We start from the raw sequence: 21847 nt of genomic DNA, 5'->3' as shown, positions 1-21847 counted from the left end.
AGAGATAAGCATCCCTTCAGGCCACTGGAAGAGCTATTTGTGCAGGTGCCCTTCCTCCTCCCCCGGAGAACCTGCCAGACTGCTGGCGTCCATTCACATCCCACCTCTGCGGAGAAGGAGGGAGGCAGATTTACCTTAAATGTCACCGCCCGGGTATATTCAGTGTGAAACGCGCCATCCCTGTCAAATGAGGAGGAAAAGGTGTCAGCTTTCAGAAGGATTGTGAAGAGACATGTATTTGGTTTCCGGCAGCATCTTATTAAGATTCAGCTATCACACTCAGTTCAGATTTTTTTCTAAAGAAATAATTGTAAAGCACAAGCAAGGTTCAAAAACAAACAAAAACAACAAAACACAAAGCGATTCTGAAATAAAATCCAACTGACTAAAACTCGGGGGTTGCTGAGACTACCAACAGACACTGCCAGCACGTACTTGGAAATTGGAAATACCACGTGGACTTACTGGTAATGGAATAACCCGACCTTCTGGTCCTCGGCCCCCAGGTCAATTTTCATCTTCCTGCACAGTTTTCTACTCTCTGCGTCACTGAAAGACAGAAATGCGGGGGCCCTGTGTGACCTGCAGGGCTCACGGAGGGGGCTCCAGCGATCCAGCCGGAAACCTGGGGTTCTCGGCAGCAAGGGGGCCCCTTCATGAATGAATGGGTTCTCAGGAAACCTCAGGAAGGCTATCCTTGTGGGATACGGGCTGGCCTGGATAAAGGAGGTATCTCAGACGCCGAGGGGCACACAGTCCTTTTAAGAAAAAAAAAAAAGAGCCTATGCCTCGACCAGTGGTTTCCAGCCCTGGTACAACACTGAACTTCCTGCTACCACCACACACACCCCCCACTCCCTGCAGCCCTGCTCCCCGTCACAACAGCACCACCTCACTGGGGGTGGGGTAAGGATGGGGCCCAAGCAACACTTTTGTTTCCACTGCTCTCGTGTGTACAACATGCCTTCTGGCCAAGAGAACACAGCGTCCTGGGATTCAGAAGTGGTGGAATCTGACCACATGCTGATAAGCCAAAGTGAGAGAGCAGGATGTCAGAGAAGCATCTGCACCCTCGGGCTCCTGGGACACCCAGCGGCTGCAGCTGAACTGACTCCAAGTCATGGCACCCCACGTGTGCTGAGCAGAGCTGAGCCCCATGAGGATTGTGAGGGGCTAATTTCCAGGAGGTTGCAAGGCCTTTCTTCAGCAGTGCTGCTGAGTAGTTTTGAACCCCCAACCTTCTGGTTAGTAGTCAAGCCCTTCAGTCATCTCTCGGCCCAGGGACTCCTCTGCGGAATGGTACGCACACCATTCTCCCGCCTGGCACCACTGTGTGAAAGGCACCCGGGCACCGCGGCTTTGTCAGACCAACCAAAGAAACCAAACCCACAGCTACCCAGGCCATTCCGACTCCTGATGAACCTACAGGCCCTCTCCGCAGACTTTGAACAGTGGTCCATCTGTATGGGAGTGGACAGTCTCCTCTTCCTACCACAGAGCTGCTGATGGGTTTGAACTGCCCACACTTAACCTGAGGTGCCGCCAGGGGTCCTCTGCGAGACTGGTGGTCCTCAACATGTGGTCCCTGGACCTGGACCATCAGCATCCTCCAAGGGCCTGTTAGAGATGCAGGTTCCAGCCCCAACCCAGGCCTCCTGGGTCAGAACACAGGGGAGGCCGAACGAGCGTGTGGCCATAGGTCTGGCAATGGGGTGACCACCATCCTGCACCTGCCCTGCGTCCTTTCCGCACCCGTAGAGATAGGTCAGGTCCTCCCCCGGTTTGGCTTCTGCCCCAGCCTCGCAGAGGCCCCACCTGCCTCACAGTATCACAGGACCTCAAGGCACACTGCCACGTCAACCAACAGGCAGTAGCCACCCAACTCGGGTAGAGACCTGCTCAGCACCCCATGGCCACCTCCCTAAGCAGACTGAAGAGACGGGGTCGGCCATCCAACACCCGCTGTTGAGGGTTGACTGCACATCGCCTGTCTCCGGAGGCGCTGCCTGCTAGTATGACAGCCAGCCAAGAGAATGCACCTTCCTCTCCCACCTGTTTACCCAGCTCCCCCCCACCCCCCAACAGCCCCGAGTCACACAGCCGTGTGCCAGCCCTACAACAGATGGACTAATTAAATCAGGCCCACTTTAAAGACCAGCACGCATCGACAGACAATCAAAAGAGAGGGGCTTTTCCTAAAACATAAGCACACAATCTGTGTGTCAAGACAGACACCAACCTCTGTGGGAGGGATGGGGACAGGGCCATCATCTGCCCCACCTGAGCCCTGGCCCAGCCTGTCCCCTCCCTGCCATCTCCCTCATCTCCACAGCCTCTGCCCCAGGCCTGCCAAATACTGGGGGTGCAGAGATGTGTGGTGAGCTCGGAGGGGGGCTGGCTCATGAATGCAGGTTCTCCCCCACCCCTAGCAGCGGTGAGGGCCCTTTAAGATCGGGACAGTCTGAGAGTGAGAGGCCAGGCGCCACACTCACAAGGCAGCCCAGGGCACTGGGGCTAGACTCGTCCTCACCTTGCCAGCCAGCAGTCTGGGTTCTGACCCGCATAGGCTCCTGGTCTACCCAGGGTCCTCTACAGCAATTCCTTTTACAGCACTTCGCGGTGGGAGCCCAGTCGGTCTAGTGACAGAGAAAATGGATTTGCTCCATAAACTTTCACCCCGTTCACAACTTGTAAAAGCCACCAGGAGGCCCGACAACTCCCACTGAGAGTGTCCGACAGGGCCCAGTGGTGACTCAGCCTGATGGTGGGTCCATGTGGACCAGCTGCCTCTGAGGTGCCCTTCCCTGCTAAGGGCTCAGCTCGCACGTTTACAAACGTCCACTTGGCACTCCTGTCCCGCTCTGTTCTGTTGTGTCCGAGTGTCCCTGTGACCGCCTCCCTCCCTCCCACCCAACCATAGCTAACAGTGAGGGACAAGAACCAAGTCTGGCAGGCTGCAGGTACTCTAGATCCACACTGGCACCCAGCGGGGTACCCTGAAGGTCTGCCCCGATTCCTGCTTGCCATGCCCCCTGAGACTCTGCTAGCCCCAACCCCATGCCAGCGTTGGTTTAGTCGGCCTGGCTCAGAGCTGCTTCCCCGGACATCTGCAAAAGCAGAGAGACGGTGGACAGGCTCAGAGTCCCCCAAAGCCCCCACCCCATCCCTACACACTCCTGTAGAGCTCTCTCCGTGGGAGCCACCCTGCTATAGCTGTAGCTCGCACTGAACCAGGGCCAGGTGCAGGAGCAGTACCCCACACCCGCCAACCTGGCCGAGTGGGGCTCAGGGGCGACTCAGCTCCCCCCTGAACCCTGGCCCAGCCCAGCCTGCAGCCGCGGCCCTCCCTGGAAGGCAGCTGGTGGGAATGGCACCTCCCTGGCAGCTCTGCCCCCGGCCAGTCCGGGGGGCTTTGTGGGGGGCGGGGGCTTGGTTTTCCACGTTACAAACTGCAGGAGCCGCCCAGGAGCAAAGTGCAGGAGCTGAGCAAGCACTCTGGTCCTGCCTACAGGGGCTCCAGGCAGGTCCCTTTTCACCCTCATCTCGGAAGCTCCATCACCTCTCCCCTTGCCTCCCAGCCTGATGATCCTCACGTAGACACAGTCAGCATGTCGCTCAGCGGGGCAGAGAGACCACATAGAAAACCAGCGGGCCCAGCACCTGGCCTGTGTCACTGACTGTAACCTTATACCCCAGCATCAGCCAAAGGAGGGCATACTTTCTCCCTTCTGCTGGGTCCAAAGTGGCGTGAGTCTGCACGGAGGGCTCTGGGATCCGCCGGAGGTGGGGGTGCAGAAAGGCAGGGGCCACCCCTCACTTCAGAGACACAGAGAACGCAAGGTGAGCACTCTAGAAATAGGGTGCCACATGCCTCGGACACAAAAGAACGTTGCTGGAGGCAAGAGGCAGGGCACCATTAGAGCCGCGTCTCGGAATGGCTGGGGCTTAACCCTGGGCTGGGCAGGGCAGGACCTCGGGGTCCCTGCAGCACTGCTGATGGGAGATCTCCCCGCAACAGGGATCCTCCCCAGCTGGGCTGCTCTCTGTGGCACCCACCTCAAGAAAACCCAAAGCCAAACTTACAGTCACCGGATCGATTCTGAATCACAGCGGCCCTAAGGGGACAGGTGGAACTGCCCCTGGGGGTTTCCGAGACTAACTCACTAGGGAGTAGACAGCCTCGTCTTTCTCCAGACGGTCTCGAACGAGCTAACCTTGCAGTTAGCAGCCTAACTCCGTCGCCTCAAAAGACACATTATGAAGTATAGAGTTACGCAGGAGAGGATTAACCGAGGGGGATGGAGCAATCGGTACAAATGAATGTTGTGTTCGCTCCTCAGCCTCGCGGGATGTCTGCCCACACCTGCTTCTCCGACCCTGCAGTTCTAGGTTCTCCTCGGCTGGGGGGCCAGTGTGCCCAGAAATGTCAGAAGTCACGGGGCTTCTCCTGAGAGCCCGCCTCACACCAGGGTGAGTCAAGGCTCATCATGCTCACACTGAAAGAAACAACCTGTTTGGGGGCAGGTGCAAATCCAAATCACTTTTAGAAACAAAACATGTAAGACTTCGAAATATGCGCTGCCTGCCCCTGATCTTTGGGTGGAGGAAGCCAGTGTGGGTCCAGAGGAAACTAAGCAGATGGGAGGAAAGAAGGAGGAAGAAGAAAAATGTGGTTATAGAATGACCTTAACCCCCAAGGCATGCAAGAGGTGAATGCTCCGCTCCTCTCGGCTCGCTCCCTGAGAGAAGAAGCCTCTGGAATTAGCATACCGGGCACAGCTCAAGCCTGCTGGCTCTAGCCCAACTTCCCAGACAGCAACAGGCGACACTCACGCCAAGGCTGAGCCCACGGCCAGGCGGCCGGGGCGTGAGGGGAATACCAACTCCCTGCACACACAACCCACTTAACCACCAGACAGCCACCACCAGCCCAAGCGAGTGTGGCCGCCCAGCTCTGAGCCAGGAGGTGGAGTGAGCGGAAGGAGAGCAGACAAATCCCTGGACAGAGGCCAGCCACCTCCCAGCAACAAGGACGGGGCCTGGGACAAGTGGGGAACCAGCGGGGAGGGTCCTCAAGCACAGGGCCAGGGAGGAAGGAGTCAGAAAGGAGGGAAAGAAATGTCCGTCTTCAGGAGCAGAAGAGGCCAGAGGAATGAGGGAGGCAAGAGTCGGCCAGGTGAGAGGGAAAAGGGGGGTCGAGTGGCTCCGAGGGTAGGAGAAGAGAACCCTAAGAAGCAGACACCCAGGAGGATGGAGAGATGCACCTGGAGAAAGAAACATCCCACCACGTGCTCACACATCCCACACAGGGCGTTCTCCCAGCCAGGCTGTTCAAGGGCAAGGGCAACGTGGAAGACGCAAACCGAAGGCCAGAGAGGGTCAGTGGTGGGCCAAAGGTCCCACAGCAGCCTGGCGTCAGAGCCAGGTCACCTGAACCTCTGCAAACCCCACGTCCCGCTGCGGCCAGAGCACACTGCCTGTTGTTCTGGGGGCTCACACCTGGTTCAGGGCCAACCTTAGAAGACGCCAGGGAGCCCCAGCCAATCACAAGGCACTGCATGAACAAAGGCATCACTTCTCCACGCCCAGCCCCTCCTCAGAGCCCCCTGAACAAGCCCAGAGGCACAGTCACAAAAGTGGGGGCTCACACCTCAGCAGTGGTTTTGCCCTAAAAAGAACTCTCAATCACCTGACCCTCACCGGAAAGCTCTGGGAAGAAGGCAGGACAGGTGCTGTCGACCCATTTCACAGATGAGAAGACAAAGTCCCGCAAACAGACTCGCCCATGGCCTCAGGGCTGTAAGCAGCAGAGATGACGTCCATGCAGGCCTCCCCCCACCCCTCTCATCTCCTCCTCCGTTCAAGGCACCTCCCTTTCCTTCAGTGCACCTTCACAGAACCCCTGCCCCCCCCCCCAGCACCCTCTCCTCCTGCCCAGCAGGTGCCGTTCGCCTTGCCTGCACTTCCAAGGGAAACAGCAGTGCCGAGTGGCCCATTCACGCTGAACCTTCCCGTCCTCCCCACCCCCGACTCCTGATGCCCTCATTCGGGACTTCAACCCTTGTCTGCCAGGGCAGGAGGCGGAGAGGGAAAGGACGAAGATCCTCCCAGAGCAGGATCGCGAAGCAGCAGGAACAAAGGAACTGATCGCAAGCTCCCCGGACACATCTACTCCCTCCTCCCCTGGGGGCACGAGCTGCCCCTCCCCCGGGGGTCTCCTGCAGGCTCAGAGACATGGGCACGCTGAGGGCAGCAGTGAGCACACCATCACAGGGCCCGGCTACGCAGTGCTGGGGGCTCCGCTGGAGATGCCCAGGGTGCAGTGAGTAAGGTCAGAGGCAGCTGGGCAGGAGCAGAAGGGCTGAGCCTGGCTCATGCCCCGGGGGTTCCTTGTCTAAGGGTGGCCCACAGAACAGCCACCCAGAGCCCCGAGCTCTGTCCCTGAGGCTGTTTTGAAGATCTAGCTGCACCCACGGTCTCGTTTTAAACACAGACCCAGATATCCCTGCTTCCAACAAGCCAAACTCGATGCCCATTCCGACAGGCCCTGTCCACTGCCCCTGCCAGTTCCCAACAGTCTTAACTCTTTGTGAGAATAGAAAGCTTCTTTCTCCCATGAAGGACCAAGTGGTTTTGAACTGCTGGCCTTGTGGACTGAAGAGCCCCCTAATCGTAACCACTACGCCACCGGCTCCTTTGAAATCATCTTCTGAGCACCCCTAAGCCACAGGAGTCATCCCACCAGCACTGATCTTGACCTCGCCATGATTCTCCCAGCTCCAGCAGAGAATTCCAGTCTCCTCAGCCTGCCCTCACTCACTCCCTAGCCCCCTAGAACCCAGCCCACTGCAGCCATGTCCTGCCCAAGCCCCGGCAGGCAGCCCCGCATGCTATGGGGTAGAAAGGCTCCACAGGGGGTTCTGCTGTTTTACCTGCTGTTTTCAAATCAAAAGGCAATTTATTTAAAAAAGAATCAAAACAGAACGTCTAAGTCGTGCCAAGGTGTATACTTGGCCCTGGACGCGCAAGAATGAAAGTCTGTTTCATTTTTTGTTTCCCACCCCCACTTATTTATAAAGATCACACCACCTAGTTAATCAGATGTTCAAGGGGAAAAAAACCAAACCTGACCCCGTGCTGCACGCAAGATTGCCACTTAAAACAGACTGTCTTTCCAGGAAAGCTTTAGCAAGGGGCTGACCCTCTCACCCGGACAAACAGGACAGGAAGCAGGTGGGGAGCATCCATTCTAAGGAGGGCGGACCTGGTCCTTCTCTACCAGCACTCCTCTGCCACCGGCCGGTGGCCTCGCAGACTCTCCGTCCCTGTCTGCTGGGCGGATCAGAAGCACCTCTGCTATCATAGATGGTTTGTTCCGTCCTGCCTCCAAGGACTGACTGCATGTTGCCTCTGCTGCTGCTGCGACATTTAAAGCAACCTGGCTGAGGCGCTTCCGAGCTCCGGATCCTCTCTAATCACGCCTCAGAAGACCCTTCGAGAAACAGCCCCTTGCCAACCCGTGGGTCCTGAGTGAAAGGCACAGGACTCATGGCAAGACCAGCACGCTGGGTCCTCCCACCGGCCGGCCCTCCTTGGGCACTCACGCCCCAGACACCGGTGGAAGGGAAGGGAAGGTCTGTCTCTGCGAGCGAGTAGTACTCGCCCTCCCGGGCAGTCACACGCGGCCAGTTCCTCGGGCAGCTAGCTGCAGGGCACCACTGCAGACCCCGCAAGAACCGTTGTCCTCTTTTGCTTTCTTCCTTCTGCCGACCAAGCCTGGTACTTCCCCATTCGTCTCCCAGAAGCCCTCTCTTCTCAGGCGGGCTGGCTGAGGAGTGCCGAATTAAGTTTCTGTGGAGTAAAGGCTAGGCCGCTTGGTGGTGTAACGGCTACACACTGGACTGTTACAAGGTCAGTGGTTCGAAAGCACCAGCCACTATGCGGAAGGAAGGCAAGGCTTCCTACTCCCATTAGAAGTTGGTGCCTCAGAGACTGATGGGGTGCTGAGTCAGCATTGCCTCGATGGCAGTGAATTGGCTGGGTTGCGGCTTTTTGGAGTGATGACGGGGCCTGTGCCTCCATAGGGTTTTCTTGGCCACAATCTTTTTGTTTGAAATGTATTTTTTTTTAAGATCATTTTATTGGGGGCTCTTACAGCTCTTATAACAACCCATACATCAATCGTATCAAGCATATTTGTACATATGTTGTCATCACTATTTTCTAAACATTTCCTTTCTATTTGAGCCCTTGATATCAGCTCCTCTTTTTTCCCTCCCTCCACCCTCCCATCTTTGTGACCCCTTGATAAATTATCAATTATTATTATTATTTTCATATCTTACACCGGGGGGTGGAGGATGGTGGTCATGTGTTGATCATCAATCGGTTCCCCCTTCCTCCCCTCCTACTCCATCTCCCCCCTGCCCTCCTGGTATTGTTACTCCCATTTTTTATACTGAGGGGTTTATCTGACTTGGATTCAGTGTATCCTGAGCTCTTATCTATACCAGTGTACATCCTCCAGTCTAGCCAGAACTCAAAGGCACGACTGGAGTCATAATAGTGGGGGGCTGAGGAAACCTCAAAGAACCAGAGAAATAGTGTGTGATTCATCGCTGCTATACCGTGCCCTGGTTGAACTCATCCCTTCCTTGTGACCCCTCTGGGGGTGGATGTCCCACTGTCTACAGATGGACTTTGGGTCTCCACTCCAACCCCCCTCATTCTCACCGACCTGTTTTTGTTTATTTGTTTGCTGTTTTGTTATGAATCTTCTGATGCCTGTTAATGACACCTCATGATCGCACCGGCTGGTGTGCTTCTTCCATGTGGGCTTGTTGCTTCACTGTTGAATGGCCGCTTACATAACTTCAAGCCCTTAAGACCTCAGACACTATATCTTTTAAGAGGCAGGCACCATCTGCTGTCTTCACCACATTTGCTTATGCATCCACTTTGTCTTCAGCGGTCGTGTCTCTGCCGTAATTCTTATGGAAGCAGACTGCCAGGCCTCTCCCATGGCTCCGTTGAACGCAGCCATCCTGTCCTGGTTGGTTTCCAGCCCACCCATGGACCAGAACGGGGCAGACTGGCCTCGCCCTGGGGAGGAAGACTCTGGTCTCTACCCTGACCACCCAGCTGTCCATCAGCAGTGCTGCGGGACCCGCATGGCAGGTCCACCTGGGAAGGTGCTGTGCACTGTGTGAAGGGGAGCTCCTGGATCAGACGTCACCTCCTCAAGCTCCCCGGGCAGAGAGAACCAAGGGCCCCCTCGTGCTCGGTGCGTACAGCCTCTATGTGAAGCACGCTTCCCCTGGCCTGGTCGTCGCCTGCTCCTGTGTTCGCCCCTCCTTGAAGATACGGATGTTCACCTTGATCGCTGTGCACCTGCAAAGGCCTCCCGTGTCAGCGTGGGGGACATGACAGCTGCACAGAGCCCTTCAATGATTGATATGGCAGTGACGGCACAGTGCCTGGCCCACCAGTAAGCCTCAAGAGGCTGTCCGGTGATAAGGCTCCACGGGCTCAACAGAACCTGGGACCCCTTCTAATATGGAGGCTCCATAGTGGCGTGGCCCCTCTGGTGGCCCCTGGCACTCTCTGCAAGGCAGGAACACTTCTAGTCCAGCCACAAGCCCTCACGGCTATCGCGCCAATGCCGACTCACAGTGACCCTGTAGGGCAGGGCACAACTGCCCTGTGTACTTCCGAGACTGTCACTCTTTATGGGAGTAGAGAGCCCCAGCTTTCTCCCGGAGTGGCTGATGGTTTCAAACTGCTGGTGCACTAAACCGCTGCGAGCGGCCGTTTGTGTTTACCATCGGCCAATACCTCACCAAGTGTCTGCGAGAAAACGTCCCCTCCTTTGAGGTAAGAGGTGCACGGACCTGCACGTAGGAGGCTGTGAAGCCACACGTGCAGACCACGTGCGCACAAGTGAGCTCCGTACGGCATCCTCTGGCCTCGCTCGCTGCTTCATCAAGATGCTATCAGTTCTCTGCAACCCCAGGCGGGACAAGCGTGAGCCCAAGGACCTATAAATCAGTTGCAAAAATTGACTTTCAGCACGGCCACTTAGAACTCTGTCGGCTCAGAGAGGGACGGCAGCAGGACACAGCCCAGGGAGCTGGCTTTATCCAGGGTGGGGGCTGTTAGCAGGCCTTGCTACCAGCTTCGTGGATGCTGAGGGTCTTGATAGGCCGTTCAGGAAAATGACCACCCAGTAGCACCCCATCCTAACCAGGGAGGCTGGTGTCATACCCCCTTCTCCTTCCCCAAATCCACATTCCTGAAAAGGCCTAAGCCGAGGAGAGGGGGAGGCACCAGAGGTTCTGGAATCCCCTCCAGTCCTTGTTCCAGCAAGCCCATCACTCAGGGACCACAGTGCTGCCAGGTAGGAGGGCAGGTCACTGGGCATCTGCCCAGCAGCACAGGATGCTACAAACATCCAGGCAATGCTTCGTGAGTGTTCAAAGAACACACCTGCTCCTACCTACATACCTTCCTGTCGGTTCCTTTGCTAGCTGTGTCTCTATGCCACACTGGCCGCTGATCACACGACGAGAACAGTGTGTGCTGCCACATGCACACACTTCTCCTTCTACCCCAGGACACAGAGAGAGCGAGTCAGCCCTAGTGACCTAAGAGAAAGGGAGACCAAGTATACCCCGGACTCAAAACCCCCAAATTCATGAACACGCAAACAGCCCTTTCTCACCCTGAGAGGGGGCCCTCCTTCCTCTGGACTCCCTGCCGCCCCAACAGCCTCTGGGAGGTGGGCAGGGGGGCAGAGCCAGGCGTCAGCACACCCAACCTGCCCTGGATGGACACAGCTGGGAGGGCCTTCCTGGGCAGCCAGAGCACAGGTCAGGCCCATCGGTCATTCTACTTCCTGTTCACTGCAGACAGCAGGGCAGCTGGCCGTGCAGCAGGAGCAGGAGCGAGCATGGGGCGAGCTGACCCTGAGAAATCACCTCCTCTCTCTAGGCATCAAGTCCCCTGGATCAAACAGAGAAGGGACTTTGCGCCGTCCACCCCCAGGAAGACACGGGACAGCGCTGCTGAGAGACCAGGGAGGGGTGTTGCCAGAGCTCACCGATGCTCACTCCAGGGACAGCCTGGGACTCGCGGCTCGGGGACCTCTCACACCCCCTCTCCTTGAGTTCTCAGTGTGGGCCATGGCCTGGCCCTCCCGCTGCCACACCAGCCACCGCGCCCCAGGACATACCCACAGTCCACCCAGCAGATGGTGCCTTGTCCTTTGACTGCCTGGGCCACAGTGGATAATACCCTGAGATGATTTTCAGCTGCTGCCTCTGGGGAAAAGAGAGAACAGAAAAATTAGACAACAGGTGCACCCAAGGGCGGCCAAGATGCCCACCGCCCACCAGCTTCTCTCAGGTGCAAAGGGTGGAGACCAACTCCAGGGAGGCGGGTGATGATGAAGCCACCCAGGCGCTATTGAAAATACCCATCCCGGTCACAGGCCGTGACAGAGCACCCCCATCTCACTCCTCTAAGCCGCCCCCCAAGCCTGACTCTCCCTAGAATCTCTCAGCCAGATTCTCGACTCGCAGGATAATCTCTGATTCATGATCTTCCCGAGACAAATTCTGAAGTCTAGAGCCCTGGCCACAGCGGCAGGTTGGCACTAACGGAAACAATTTCGCCGACTTCTCACTCATCCGCCTGAGGGCTGCCCAGGGTGGGGCTGGGGGCCCGTCACTAGTGCATTCCACACGGACCTCGGAGTTCAGCTCTACCTTAGTGTTTAGCGCACCCTAAGCCATTCCAAGAACGCTCGGCACAGTCAGGAAGCCACAGGGCAGGAGTGTGGGCCAGGTCATAGGGCAGCATAAGGTACAGGCATGGAAGGAGGAGTCTGGTCTCAGACCAGGAGCCCTGGTGGCGTGATGGTTACTCATGGGGCTTCAAACCACAAAGTCAGCAGTCTGAAACCACCCTCTGCTCCTCGGGGGCAGGATGAGGCTTTCTAGTGCTATAAAGCGTTGCAGTCTCAGAAACCCACATGGGCAGTTCTACCCTGTTCTACAGGGTCGCTGGGACTCGAATGCAGTAAGTTTGGCAGAGGGAAGGTTCTCGAGGGAAAAGTCCCTGTGTCCACTCGGTGGCTCCGACAGTGCCCCATTCCCACCTCCAGCCATACCTGGGAGCCTGCTTTCGGGGCCTGCCGGCCACAGCGCCTGCCCTTGCCTGCCAAAGGCCGCCGGGTCCCTCCCACTGGCAGGCAGCAGTGCCTGGCTCTCCCCGAGGGTGTGGAGAATGGATTACGTTGTGAACACAAAGCGGCAGCGGCGTGCACCGGGCCTCTGGGGGACGCCTGGGAAACCACGGTGTGAGCAGCGGCGGGTGGGAAAGGCCACGGTCAGCTGCCCATGCAGGAGCACGGAGCAGAGCCAGGGAGACGCCCCCTCCCACCCCCACGTTCTGGTAAAGGGAGGCACTGCTTAGAAGGAAGGGAGGGCAGGAAGAAACTCAGGTCGCTGAGCTGCTCACAGAACCCGCCAGAGGTCACAGGTCTCTGGCAGCAGGCAGGGGCCAGGAGGCGGACAGGTGATGTCAGCCCACAGCTGGAAGGTGCCTGGTAGGTGGCAGGTGCTGGGTGCTCCACGTCTCTACCAAGCCAGCCCACGGTTGGGCGAGGGGGAAAGGGAGAGACCGCTAGGCCCTGCTTCCTGCTAGAAGCCACCTCCTACCCAGCACCAGCGGCAACGAGTCCGGCCTGCCGTGTGGGATAGCCCCATATGAGTTCCAAGAGAACTGTGCTACCAAGGGCTGCTAGTGGCGGGTTGTTTACTTGAAAGCAGAACCCCAGGCCTTTCTTCCGAGGCCCCTCTGAGTGAACTTGAACTCCCCACCTTGTGGTTAGCATCAGGGACACGAATCCCAGGAACGGGGTGCAGCAGCGGCCAGCACTAGCCAGGTCCTGAGCAGGCTGCCGATCCAGAGCCCCCGCCTGCTTCCTGCTTTCTTACCTGGGCACTGCCCCAGCCTCACCATTGCCTCGGCTGCAGCACGCGCGCGCGCACACACACACACACACACACACACACACACGCGCGGCATGTGGGGTGTCGCTTGGGTTTTGGTTCGCTGCCTTTGGAGCTCGGTCATCAGCTATCAACACTGCCCTGTTCCTTACACCCCCGCCCCACCTCACCCCCCACCCCGCCCTGCTTCATGCAATTGAGTACATGAGAAAGGATTACAAAAGCAGTCATTACAAGACACTGAGTTTCTCTAAGGGGCCTCCTCAGAGAAGGAGCTGAGCTGTTCTTACCGAATCCTCCAGGGCCAGGAGCTCCCAAGGGGGCAGGCCACAGCGTGCAACCCCCTACATCCCAGCCTCAAAGACTCTGCTGCTCCCTTGCCTCAGTTTCCCCATTCCAGACAGCAGATAAAAAAATGCCTGTCCCATGCTAGGCTCCCCGACAGACTCAGTGTGTGCACACCAGGCCCCGGGAGCAGCGATGGTGACAAAGGCAGTCATGCGCCAGGGATGGCCGGAGATTGTGGCTCCAGGAGGGTCCCACGTCAGAAACACCCATCAGACCAAGTGCCAGGGAGTGTCTCGGACAAGCTGCCAGGCAGAGCTGTGCCCGAAACTGGCCCAGCCGCTGGCTGGTGCTTCTCTGGGGGCACTGAAAACTTGGCATCCTGGGAGGTGGTGAAAGACACTTAACTCTGCTGGCACAGCAGCAAGCGAGCCAGACGTTTCACCCTTTCCCCAAACCACTGCCAGGGGCTCTGCGAACCTCTCTCCATCTGCGGTGCCCTGGCCGGCAGAGGTCAGAAGACAGGCGGGCCGGCCTCGCCTGCCCTCCTCCAGGACGCTGCCATGCCGAGTCTGTGGCCTCCCCCGGGGCCAGGCTCCTTCCTGTCTGACTCCAGAAAAGGGCAGGTGGTGCCCCACAGCCGGGGGCCACATCAACTGGGGACAGCTCAGTTCTCGAGCAGCCTGCAGGGCTCGGTTCTGAGCTGGATGCTGCCAGCCAGGGAGAGGAGAGGGGGCTGACGGTCTGCCCCCTCTTCCTCCATTGCAGGGGCCTCTCCCTTCTTAGTAAGTCTGGCCAGAGACCAGAACCTGGTCAGACCAACTGAAACAACTGCTGAGATGTCCTGCGTGCCTCCGCCCTGTCCTCGGGGAGAGCTGGCCCACCTCCCTGCACAGTGCTGGGCCCCAGGGTCTCCCACTCCCACGCCCTGTGCCCGCGGGTGCCCAGGGCGCACTCACCTGATCTGGAGTACAGCACCAGCACATTATTCCGGGTCCTGAGGAGTTTCTTCAAGTCCTTGTGGTCAGAGACTCTCTCGATGAGTGGGGAGATCTTGGCTGGGCACAGCCACGCCGGCAGGACCACCTGTGGATGGAGGAGCCCCGGCCATCAGCCCCGGGAGGACCGGAGCCCACCCTCACGCTGCCTGGAGCATGCTTTGCGCCAGCCCACCTGCCTCATGACACTACTCCTGCCTGTACCACCATCCCCTCTCCAAAGCCCCTCCTCCAGGCACACATCCCCCCAAACCCAAGCCCTGGCGTCGGGACCCTTCCCGCTCACGGTGATCCCCATGGCACAGATGGACCGCTCTGTTGGGACTCCTCGGCTTCCAAGTTTACACAAGCAGCCTGCCAGGCCTTTCTCCCCCACTGTCCTTGGGAAGCTTGCACCGCGGCGGGCCTTGAGGCTGGTGCCCGAGGACAAACCATTTGGGCCCTCGGGGGAACTTTTTAGGTTGGTCGCAGTTGGTCCCCATCTCTGCTGCAGGGCCTGCGTTTGCTGCATGCTGTTCACCTCCCCCTCCTCCCCAGTCCCCCCCACCCCCCCATCCCCTGGGCTTCCCACGGACCTGTAGCTCTCATTTTCCACACTCGATCCAAACGGCACCTTGGAACGCCAGCGCCCAGAACCTCAGGCTGGAAATGAACAGCCGAGAGAGGTCTTCCCGTTAGCCAGGCGGCCTCAGGGGGCAATCTAACCACTGGACCCAAGCCAAACTTACTGCCATCAAGTTGGCACCAACTCTTGGTGACCCCAGAACAGGGAGAACTGCCCCCTGTGGGTTTCCGAGACTGTAACTCTTCATAGGAGTAGAAAGTCCCACCTTTCTCCCACATAGCAGCCAGTGGTTTCAAACCACCAACCTTGCAATTAGCAGCCCAACACATAACCACTACTCCACCATGGCTCCTGGATCCAACCACAGGAGAGCAAATTCTCACCAGGCAACCTTGGGAAAACTGGGAACTGGAGGCACGGGGCATGTCTGCAGGGATGACAAGCGGTGAACGGAAAGCAGGGGGTGGCTACAGTCTGTCTATGTGCCCCCCACTCACGCCCGGGCTGCCGGAGCACAGCCCTCCCCTAGCTGGTATGGAGCAGGAGGGCCGTTGTGTGGAGACAATGGCTGAGGAGGTAAGCTCTGCTGGTAGCAATCAGGATCTTGACTCCCTCCTTTTTCCACCACGCTGCCCACCAGCCTTACTGCCCCAGGCAGGGGCACAGAGAGCTCCCGTAGTGCTGAAGAGGAATGAGGAGTCCAGCAAGAATCTGAAAGCCACGGTGTGTCTGCCCAACAGTAAAGCTGCACCCCCTCCGCCCCACCAGGCCCCGTCCCCAGCCTGTGTGGTAAGGCCCGGCACACACAGGTCACCCAGACTCGGAAGGCCTCTGCACAAAGCCTCACCGAGAAGGAAGAGGCCACAACAAAGGATGGAAAGGAAGATAAAACTGAAACGAAAACACAGACAACAGGACACTGACAATCACCATAGTTACTATTCCCAAACAAATAAAACAAGAATCCACAACAGATCGCCAAGAAAACCCCAACTCATTGCCATGAAACTGAGTCTCACTCGCAGGGCAGGACGGAACCGCCCCTTGTGGGTTTCCAAGGCTGTACCTCTTTACCGGAACAGACAGCCTCTTCTTTCTCCTACGGGGCAACTTGTGGGTTCAAACTGCTGTCCTTAGGATCACTAGCCCAATGCAGAACCCACCACGCCATCAGGGCTCCTACAAAACCAGAATCCTGTTGCCATCAAGTCAATTCTGACTTACAATGACCCTACATGACAGAATAGAACTGACCCTACGGTTTCCTGAGATTGTGTATCTTTACCGGAGTAGAAAGCCTCATCTTTCTCCCTCTGAGCGGCTGGTGGTTTTGAACTTCTAACCTGGCAGCCTAAGGCATTACCCACTACACCACTAGGGCTCCTTTAAAACCAAGAGTAGGATACTATCTTTTTTTCAAAAGAGCAGAAAATCAAGAAAAAAAAAACTCTTAGAAAGGAAAGCTACCATAGATATATATATATATATAAAAGATCCAATAGATATAACAACCAAAAGATAACCCCAATCAGAAAATAAGCAAGAGCCTGACTGTTTCAAAGAGGACATTAAAAATGGCCACCAAACACGTGAAAGGCTGCTCAGTCTCGAGCCATCAGAGACCCCAGCTCCCTCTTGCAAGGATGGCCACACTTAAAAAAAATAGCCCAAAGAAGGTCACTGCTGTCACAGCACAGCACATGTCGACACTGTGTGCTCTGCTCGACCACAGAACCAGCTTCACATCCTCTCGAGTCCAACCTCCGAGCCACCCCTGCCATCTCCGTGGGCAGACACAGGCGAGTCCCGCTCAGCCGCACGGCCTTTCGGAGCCTCTCTCGGAGTGGTGACAGCACGGCCCCTTCTCACAGGGTGCAGCGGGCCAGCTTGTGGCATAGATCGTGCAGCTCTGCGAACGCCCAGTGCCAGCATCAAGGTGGCAGCGTTTCCAGGGCAGGCCAGGGGGCAGTCATGACCACCCTCTCTCTGGTGTGTCCAAGTTATCAGCCATCTGCACGGCTGGATGGAGCAGGCGCTTTCTGTCTCCCAGAGCGAAACAAACAGCCCAGTCGAATTCCTCCCTCACCCCGTCTGCCGGCCGGCGCTGCATCTGACACTCACGGACCACACCAAGATCCCCCCGACACTTCATTCAGCTTTGCTTTGACACGGTTCTCTGCTGCTCCCAGGGGCCAAGGAACTTCCCTTCTGGCACCAGAGAGGGCAGGGAAGGGGGGTGGGGGTGGGGGCGCGGGCCCAGGGCTCCCCTCACAGCAGTCTGCGGGAGAAACCCCAGGAGCCAGTGGACAATCCCGCAGACCAGCTGACCAAAAGGCCACCCTTGGATTAAGCCTCTGACCAGTGTTCAGCCTCACACACACAGGGCTTCAGCTCAAGCGCAAATAACTGGATTCACTGCCCTTGGTCACAGCCACATCACACGTGGTCAATGCGGACTCACGCGAATGACCCCACAGGGCAGGGTGGAACTTCCTCTGTGGGTTTCCCGGACTGTCACTCTTTACAGGGCGAGAAAGCCTCGTCTTTCTCCCTCAGAGCCCCTGGTGCTTTCCAACTGCTGACCTAGCAGGTATGAAACCCAACACATAACCACTACACCACTAGCAAATTGTGTTGGGAAACTTGGTGCGATGAGATCGGGGCTTACACTGGCCAGGGTAGAGGTCTTCATGAAAAGTCTGTCTCCTCTCCACCTCCCCCTGTGCCCTGGTCCCGTGAGCTAGCCAAGAGCACTGAGGCCAACCCTTAGGTAGCAGTCGGTAACACACTAAGCTTGCAGTAAACGTCTGTCCAACACAGTCGCGTGAAGAATCACACTTGCTATCTCACTCCTGACCTCCTTTCACGGAAGCCACCCTCGAGGATGGTGTCAGGAGACTCGGGAGGGCACCAAAACCCAACGGGCCGCAGGGCAGTGAGGGCTACGCCGGGCAGGGCAGGGGCTGGGAGAGCTGGCCTCCAGAGCCTGGGCTGGAGCAGAGAGCACGTGGGAGACATGGGGAAGCGCTGGGGCCTGGACAGGGGCGAGGAGGACTGACCGAGAGCAGTATTGCAGGGACCATTGGGCTATGGCCTCTGACTGGGCAGCAGTCATGGAGGTTGGAGGTGCAGAGAAAGGGCTAATCCCCAGAGGGGCCTGGCTAACTGTTGCAGAACGGGGCGGCAGGGTGGGCAAGCAGAGGAGGGGAGCAGCTAGGGGCTCACTCTCCTTCTGAGGAAGAAGATGCGTTCAGGTGTGGGGCAGGTGGGCAACAAGGAAGGTGTACTCCAGATAGAAGGGTGAAAGTTCAAGGCCATGAAGTCACCAAGGGCAGGGGCTCCGGGGGAGAACAGAGCAAGGTGGACACAGCACTCTACCTGAGAATGGAGCCCCCTCGGCGGGTAGGGCAGGGGAGCAGGTGGGACGTGCTGTGTCCACACAGGCCAGTGCGGGGCCACTAAGAAAGCTGTGGTGGGGATCCGTAAGGACCAGAACACCGTGTGGAGGAAACCGGGTGGTGGAGGAAACACCCAGGGCAGGTTTGAGGGGCCGAGGTGACAGAGGGAAGAGGGAGGAAGTGGGATCGCGGGGTCCGGAGGCTGTGCACTCAGAAGACAGGAGGGGAAGGGTGTCTGTGGACACAGGAGAGGCACCAAAGGCAAACTCACTGCCAACCCACAGCGACCCTATAGGGCAGGGAGAACTGGCCGGGCGGGTTCCCAGACTGTGAGTCTCTAAGGAGTGGGGAGCCCCGTCTCTCTCCGGCAGGATTTGCCCAGAGAAGCAGGACTTGAAGCCTTGGGGAGGCAGGGTGGGCATCACGGGGACAGCCAAATCCAGGGGGAGTTCAGGGCGGTGTTGTCCAGAGATGGCATCCGAAAGCTTCTCCTCTTCTCGACAGGAGGAAAGATGAAAGGCCCTTTGTGTCCAGCCTCAGACAGATGCTCGACTTAGCGACCAGCCACACAGGGAGCCAAGAGGGAGGCCCTTCCAAGGGGGCTTTCCTGCAGCCACTTAGCCGTCTCCTTCTCTCTGCGCTCCTCCGGAGGGGGCTGCAGCTCCAGCAGGCCCGGGCCAGCCTTGCCAAGAGCCTTCCTGCAGCCTCCCAAGTCACTGCCCCCAGACGGACCTTGATAACGGCAATGAGTACAGCATCAGTACCGTGCTAACGATGCACACGCTACCTGCGCCTTTGTCTCGCCCTCAGAGGGAAAGGACAGTAATTGAGAAGTGCTGCCAATGCCAGCCATAGTCCCACGCCAGCCAGGGTATTGTCTCTGGGCTTGGCAAGCTCCCTGCATTCGAAGTCAATCTCTTCGGGGTGGGGGGGGGGTAAATAAATCCCCTCTGGTCACCACGAAAACTCCCTCTGACCTTCACCAATAAGGCTTTCTCTCTGCTCAGCAGCACACGGTTTTAACAGCATTTACCACCCCGGGGCTGGGCAGTCCCCAGCGGTAGGGATGAGACCCACAGCACTCCCCCTAGCTCAGCACTGACCGCTGCTACCTGGCTTTACCCATTGCTGTGGCTGAGAACTAGAGTCCATCTCCCCCTCCCTCCCCTTACAGCCACTTGGTGGTTAAGCAGCTGGCCCCACCCACCGCTCTGCCGGAGAACAAGGCAGCCGTCTGCTTCCATAAAGATGACAGCCTTGGAAACGCTATTAAAAAAATAATATAAAAACCTCACTGCTGTCAAGCCAATCCCAACTCACAACAGGGCAGACTCGGGCCCTGTGAGTTTCCGAAATTGTAACTCTTTACGGGAGTAGAAAGCGGAGTCTGTCTCCCCAGGAGCAATGTGGTAGCTTCGAACTGCTGGCCTTGCGGATCTAAACCCAATGCATAACCACTACACCACCAGGACTCCTGGAAACCCTATGGGGGCAGTTCTACTCTGTCCTACAGGGTCGCTATGGATCGGAACCGACATCGATGACACAGGGTTCCGTCCAAAGTCAGGTTCTGCTTGTGTCAGACGGCCATGCCTTGCTTCTCCTCAGGGCTCTAGGTCCTCTGGAGATCCCAGTACCACCAGCTGGCACGGGGCCCTCACCCTCTACCCGGCATGCCCACTGCAGCTAGAGACAACAGCCTCTCTCTTCACCTCCCCGGCTTCCCAGAGTCCTTCCTACAGGTGTCTGCCCCCACCAGGGCCTGCCAGCCCAGCCACCAGTGGCTGGCTTCCTCAGCACCTACTCCTACCTCTTGGCAGCCTTCCAGCCCCTCCCCACCCTGCCAGGAGCACCGGCATTGGTGTCCACAGATGCAGGCGCCACCACTTACAGCACGATGTTACTGGTGTGGCAGGTTCCCAGAGCCCATCGAATGGTAGGCGCCCGCTTGAAAAAGGCGGCCAATGCTAACACCTCCTTCTCCTCGTGAGGTGGAGCACACACCGTGCTGCACAATGCTTGGCACACAGAAGGACGCAATCATTGTGATTACCTATACCGGCGTGAGCAAAACAAACAGTAAATTGGAGCCGGCTCTTCCTCTCCAGGGCCCACTCTGCAATCGGGCAGGAAGGGGCACACACGCACTCTCGCTCAGGTCAGCCGGCACATTGGCAATGCTCTTCCCTGAAGCCGCACCCATGAGCTCCCCAACTCCTCCCAGGAGCAGTGAGGAACACAGGCCGGATTCTACCAAGATGAGAATGCTAGGGTGCAGAGCCAGTCTCAAGGCCTGGTGATCCACTTCCAAAAGTCAGCCAACGAAAACAGTACCCATCATGGTGGGCCAGCCCCCAAGGGGTCGTGGGGATGGCGCAGGACTGGGCAGCAGGGTCACCGTGTGTCGGCAGTGGACTCACCAGCAGCTAGCAATAAGAGAGGAGGCAGGCAGTAAGGCTCAGCGAGGTTGACTACTTACACCGAGGTCACGCAGTGATCAAGTAGCAGGGCCATGACTGGAACTCAGGGCTCTTGGCTCCTGTTGGCTCCTGGCCCAAGGTATCTGCATCTCTCCACCCCTGCAGCGCCTGGACTGCTGACAGAGGACAACCGCCCAATCTGAGAGGAAACACCTTCATCCAGAAGAGTCCATCAAAGCAGCCAGGAGAGAGGAGCCCAAAGATCCCAAATCTCCAGGCAAGGGTGGTCCTGGCAGGGATTTTACCTGCCAGCCAAGGGCACCTTGTGTCTGTCTGGTTTTCAGAGCCTTGGGGCCGAAAGCATAAAGGCATGAACTCTAATCCTAAATATGACAATGAACCCAGGAAGAGCCGCCATGGCCTTGGCACCAACGTAAGGCACTCTCACATGAGTCAACCTCGAACTGCTCCACTTTTGTTTCCAGTGGCCGACTGTGGATCACCAGGCCTTTCTTCTGAGGGGCCTCTGAGCAGATGCAAACCTCCCACCTGGTAGTTAGTAGCTGCGCATGTGTTTGTGCTCCTTAGGGTTTCCAATGGCTCCAGACAAGGACAAAGGGAAAACTCACTGTCCTCGAGTCAATGCCCACTCAGTGACCCTGTAGGACCAGGTGGAACTGCCCCGTGTGCTTCCGAGACAAGACTGTGACTCCTCATGGGAGTAGAAAGCCCCATCTTTCTCCCTACTCCAGCCGGGGGCTTCAAACTGTTGACAATGTGGTTAGTAAAGACCATGCCCCCAGGGCTCCTAATGAGCCTCCTCTCTCCTCAGTTTCACAGAATGAGGGCGGTGCCCACTCACCATCACCACCAGACTAAAGAGATAAGAGCAACGATTCTGAAAAATAAGCAGGGATGGGGTGGGGCGGGAGACAGGTGTCAGTCCTGGCCACAATTCACCCTCTGCTTTAGAAAGCTCCACCACCCCTCTGGAGCATGAGCCAGCACCCCCACTTTCCTTGTCCCAGCTGAGCTCGCTGTCATTACAGAGCGACTGCTCGACGTGGATCAGGAGGGGAGAGAGGCACTTATCTATGTAAAAGCAGCTTGATAAAGGAGGAGGATTGGGAGGACAGAAGTTTCACTTTCAGGAAAAAGGTGGGGGCGG

The 21847-nt window shown here is 57.5% G+C and overlaps 1 protein-coding gene across 1 annotated transcript in view; it reads right to left on the bottom strand.

Annotated features, from left to right (window-relative positions):
• PDIA5 (protein disulfide isomerase family A member 5) overlaps positions 1 to 14384 on the bottom strand; it is an 82631-nt gene extending 68247 nt beyond the window's left edge. The window contains exons 1-4 of the mRNA XM_030884852.2: positions 14258 to 14384; positions 11231 to 11318; positions 466 to 549; positions 135 to 180 (exon numbers count right to left, since the gene is read on the bottom strand). Of these exons, the coding sequence (XP_030740712.1) occupies positions 135 to 180; positions 466 to 518 (99 nt within the window). The 5' untranslated portion in view covers positions 519 to 549; positions 11231 to 11318; positions 14258 to 14384. The remainder of the gene's footprint in view (positions 1 to 134; positions 181 to 465; positions 550 to 11230; positions 11319 to 14257) is intronic.
• Positions 14385 to 21847: the final 7463 nt, after the last annotated feature.

This window comes from Echinops telfairi, unplaced genomic scaffold (genome assembly GCF_000313985.2).
Source record: "Echinops telfairi isolate 266 unplaced genomic scaffold, ASM31398v2 ScPeMD7_17;HRSCAF=63, whole genome shotgun sequence".
NCBI classification, from domain to species: Eukaryota; Metazoa; Chordata; class Mammalia; order Afrosoricida; family Tenrecidae; genus Echinops; species Echinops telfairi.
Note: the sequence above shows the minus strand (reverse complement) of the source record. Positions and strands in the feature narration are given on the sequence as shown.